This window comes from Arachis hypogaea, chromosome 10 (assembly GCF_003086295.3).
Source record: "Arachis hypogaea cultivar Tifrunner chromosome 10, arahy.Tifrunner.gnm2.J5K5, whole genome shotgun sequence".
Taxonomy (NCBI): Eukaryota; Viridiplantae; Streptophyta; class Magnoliopsida; order Fabales; family Fabaceae; genus Arachis; species Arachis hypogaea.
The window spans coordinates 40,357,735-40,360,958 of record NC_092045.1 but is presented as its reverse complement, the minus strand read 5'-3'; the positions used below and the strand labels follow the sequence as shown (position 1 = coordinate 40,360,958).

Below are 3,224 nucleotides of genomic sequence, written 5' to 3'. Positions count from 1 at the left end.
TTCTCGAATGCAGCATGTCGGAATTCATCCAATTCGTTTTATTGGAGCAACCTTTTTTCTCCAATAGCCTAGGGATCAAAGTTGAGAAACCATGTTGCCAGTATGCTCTGTGCTCCAATTCTACAAGTAGGTGGCATGACTTACCATAGACCAGCTGATGGGAGGACATCCCGATGGGGTTTTGAATGTGGTTCGGTATGCCAAGAGAGCGTCATCCATCTTCTTTGCCCAATCCCTTTTAGAGGTGCTCACTGTCCTCTCCATAATTCGTTTGAGCTCCCTGTTTGAGACTTCGGCTTGTCTATTAGTCTTTGGATAGTAGGGGGTTGCCACTTTGTGATGAACACCATATCTCTGTAAAATGGATTCAAGTTGTCGGTTACAGAAGTGGGTGCCTCCGTCACTTATCAGTGTCCATAGGACACTAAATCTGCTGAATATGTACTTTTAGAGGAATTTCAACACCACTCGGGCATCATTAATGGACAACGCGATTGTCTCTACCCACTTAAACACGTAGTCCACTTCCACCAGGATGTATGTGTTTGAATATGAGGGTGGAAAAGGCCCCATGAAGTCTATTCCCCACACATCAAATAGCTCAATTATTACAATTCCCTGTTGTGGCATTTCATGCTTATGAGGGAGATTTCCAGCTTGTTGGCACTTGTCACAATTGCAAACAAACTCTCGGGAGTCCTTAAAGATTATTGGCCAGTAGAATTCGCTCTGAAGGACCTTGGTAGCTGTTTGTTCACCTTCAAAATGGCCTCCATATTCAGAACCATGACAATGCCAGAGAATTTGCTAGATTTCTTCCTCAGAGACACAACGTCGGATTATACCATCCGAGCATCTGTTAAAGAGGTAGGGTTCATCCCACAAGTAGTATTTAGCATCATACAGAAGTTTGCGTATTTGCTGTCTGTTGTACTCCTTCGGAATGAAATTCATGGCTTTATAGTTTGCAATATCTAGAAACCATGGTGCTCTTTGGATAGCAAAAAGCTGCTCATCAAGGAAAGTCTCAGACACCTCAGTGATGGGCAGGGGCGTCCCTACTTTTGGCTCAATTCAGGATAGATGATCTGCCACTTGGTTTTCTAATCCCTTTTTGTCCCTGATCTCAACGTCTAATTCTTGAAGAAGCAGTACCCATCGGAATAATCTTGGTTTAGAATCCTACTTGGTTAGGAGGTACATGAGAGTGGCATGGTCAGTGTAAATAATGAACTTTGAACCAATCAGATAAGATCGAAACTTATCAATTACATAAACGATTGCTAGCAGTTCCTTCTCGGTGATGGTATAGTTCCTTTCAGCATCATTTAAAATGTGACTAGCATAGTAAATGACGTGTAAAAGCTTGTCATGTCGCTGCCTCAGAACTGCTCGTATGGCATAGTCACTGGCATCACATATCAGCTTGAATGGTAGGGCCCAGTTAGGTGTAGAAATGACAGGTGCAGTGACAAGCATTGCCTTTAAAGTCTCGAAGGCTTGCAGGCAGTCTTCAGTATATACAAAAGTTGTGTCTGCAACTAGAAGATTGTACAGGGGTTTTGCAATTTTAGAGAAGTCCTTGATAAACCTCCTGTAGAAACCTGCGTGGCCTAAGAAGCTTTTGATAGCCTTACTATTAGTAGGCGGTAGTAATTTTTCAATTATTTCCACCTTAGCTTGATAAACCTCAATGCCTTTGTTTAAAATCCTATGCCCAAGAACAATTCCTTTAATTACCATAAAATGACTTTTCTCCTAGTTTAAAACCAAGTTTGCTTTTTAGCATTGCTTTAGCACCAGGGCTAGATGGTTAACGCAAGAGTCAAAGGAATCACCAAAAATAGAGAAGTCATCCATGAATACCTCCAAGAATTTTTCCATCATATTCGAGAAGATGGAGAGTATACACCTTTGGAAGGTTGCTAGTGCATTGTAGAGGCCAAATAGCATCCTTTTGTAGGCAAACACTCCATATGGGCATGTGAACGCTATCTTCTCTTGGTCCTGAGGATCTACTGCAATTTGATTGTAGCCTAAGTATGCATCCAAGTAGCAGTAGAATGCATGGCCAGCTAGCCTCTCCAACATCTAGTCTATGAAAGGTAAGGAAAAGTGATCCTTTCTTGTGGCGTTGTTGAGTCTCATATAGTCGATGCACATACGCCATCCTGTGACAGTTCTTATAGGAATCAGTTCATTCCTTTCATTGTGGATCACTATCATCCCGCCTTTCTTAAGAATCACTTGTACATGACTTACCCAAGGACTATCTGAAATGGGGTATATAATCCTAGCCTCCCACACCTTTGTAATCTCTTTTTGGACCACTTCCTTCATAGCTGGATTCAGTCGCCTCTGTGGTTGCTCTATGGGTTTAGCATCATCTTCAAGTCTAATTTTGTGCATACATCGAAAGGGACTAATTCCTTTTAAGTCATTTATGGTCCATCCGATAGCTGTCGTGTGGGCTTTGAGCACTTGAATTAGCGCCTCTTCTTCCTGCTGCTCTAGCGTAGAGCTTATGATGACTAGATATGTGTCACCATCCCCTAAGAACACATACTTTAAAGATGGTGGCAAAGGCTTAAGCTCGAGTTTAAGAGGTCCATCTTCCACTTTAGGAGTTGTTAACACCTCCTCCTGCTCTTCTGTTACATCAAGTTCCGGCGTGGTATCTTCAAGAATGCTATCGAGCTCCTTCTTGAGTCATTCAATCTCACGTATCTCTTCAACCAGGGGTTTTATGACATCAATCTTCATGCATTCCTCTATGGGGGTCATGGTGTTGTATGGCCTTAACAACATTGAACGTGAACTCGTCCTTATCGACTCTCAGTGTTATTTTCCCTCTTTAAACGTCAATGATGGTTCTCCCGGTAACCAAAAAAGGTCTTCTAACAATATTGAAAGTATTTCTATTCTCTTCCATATCTAGGATCACAAAGTCCATGGGAAATATAAAGGGTCTAATGCTAACAATCATATCCTCAACCACCCCTGATGGGATTTTAACAGAACCATCAGCAAGCTGAAGGCAGATGCAGGTAGGCTTGGGTTCTTAGATCCCAAGCTTGTTCATTAATGATGATGGCATTAGGTTGAGGCTTGCTCCAAGATCCTACAGGGTTGTCCTTATACAAGTATCTCCAAGAGTGCATGGTATTACAAAACTCCCAGGGTCCTGTAGTTTCTCTGGAAGATTTCTCTGGATAACAACACTG

The 3,224-nt window shown here is 42.1% G+C and overlaps 1 protein-coding gene across 1 annotated transcript; it reads right to left on the bottom strand.

The window, feature by feature from the left end:
• Window positions 1–447: 447 nt before the first annotated feature.
• On the bottom strand, window positions 448–2,091 carry LOC140175640 (uncharacterized). The gene is made up of 4 exons (XM_072204167.1): window positions 1,839–2,091; window positions 1,273–1,511; window positions 846–1,008; window positions 448–758 (listed from the first exon to the last, which is right to left on the bottom strand). Exons 1-4 carry the CDS (start codon window positions 2,089–2,091, stop codon window positions 448–450), a joined length of 966 nt encoding a protein of 321 aa, XP_072060268.1.
• Window positions 2,092–3,224: the final 1,133 nt, after the last annotated feature.

Coding starts and splice junctions, on each gene's coding strand:
- LOC140175640 (XM_072204167.1), bottom strand. CDS start 2,091: ATGTTGGAGAGGCTAGCTGGCCATGCATTCTACTGCTACTTGGATGCA. Junction 1,009..1,272: donor AACTGCTAGCAATCGTTTAT/GTAATTGATAAG, acceptor CTTGATGAGCAG/CTTTTTGCTATCCAAAGAGC. Junction 759..845: donor CTTTAACAGATGCTCGGATG/GTATAATCCGAC, acceptor GCCATTTTGAAG/GTGAACAAACAGCTACCAAG.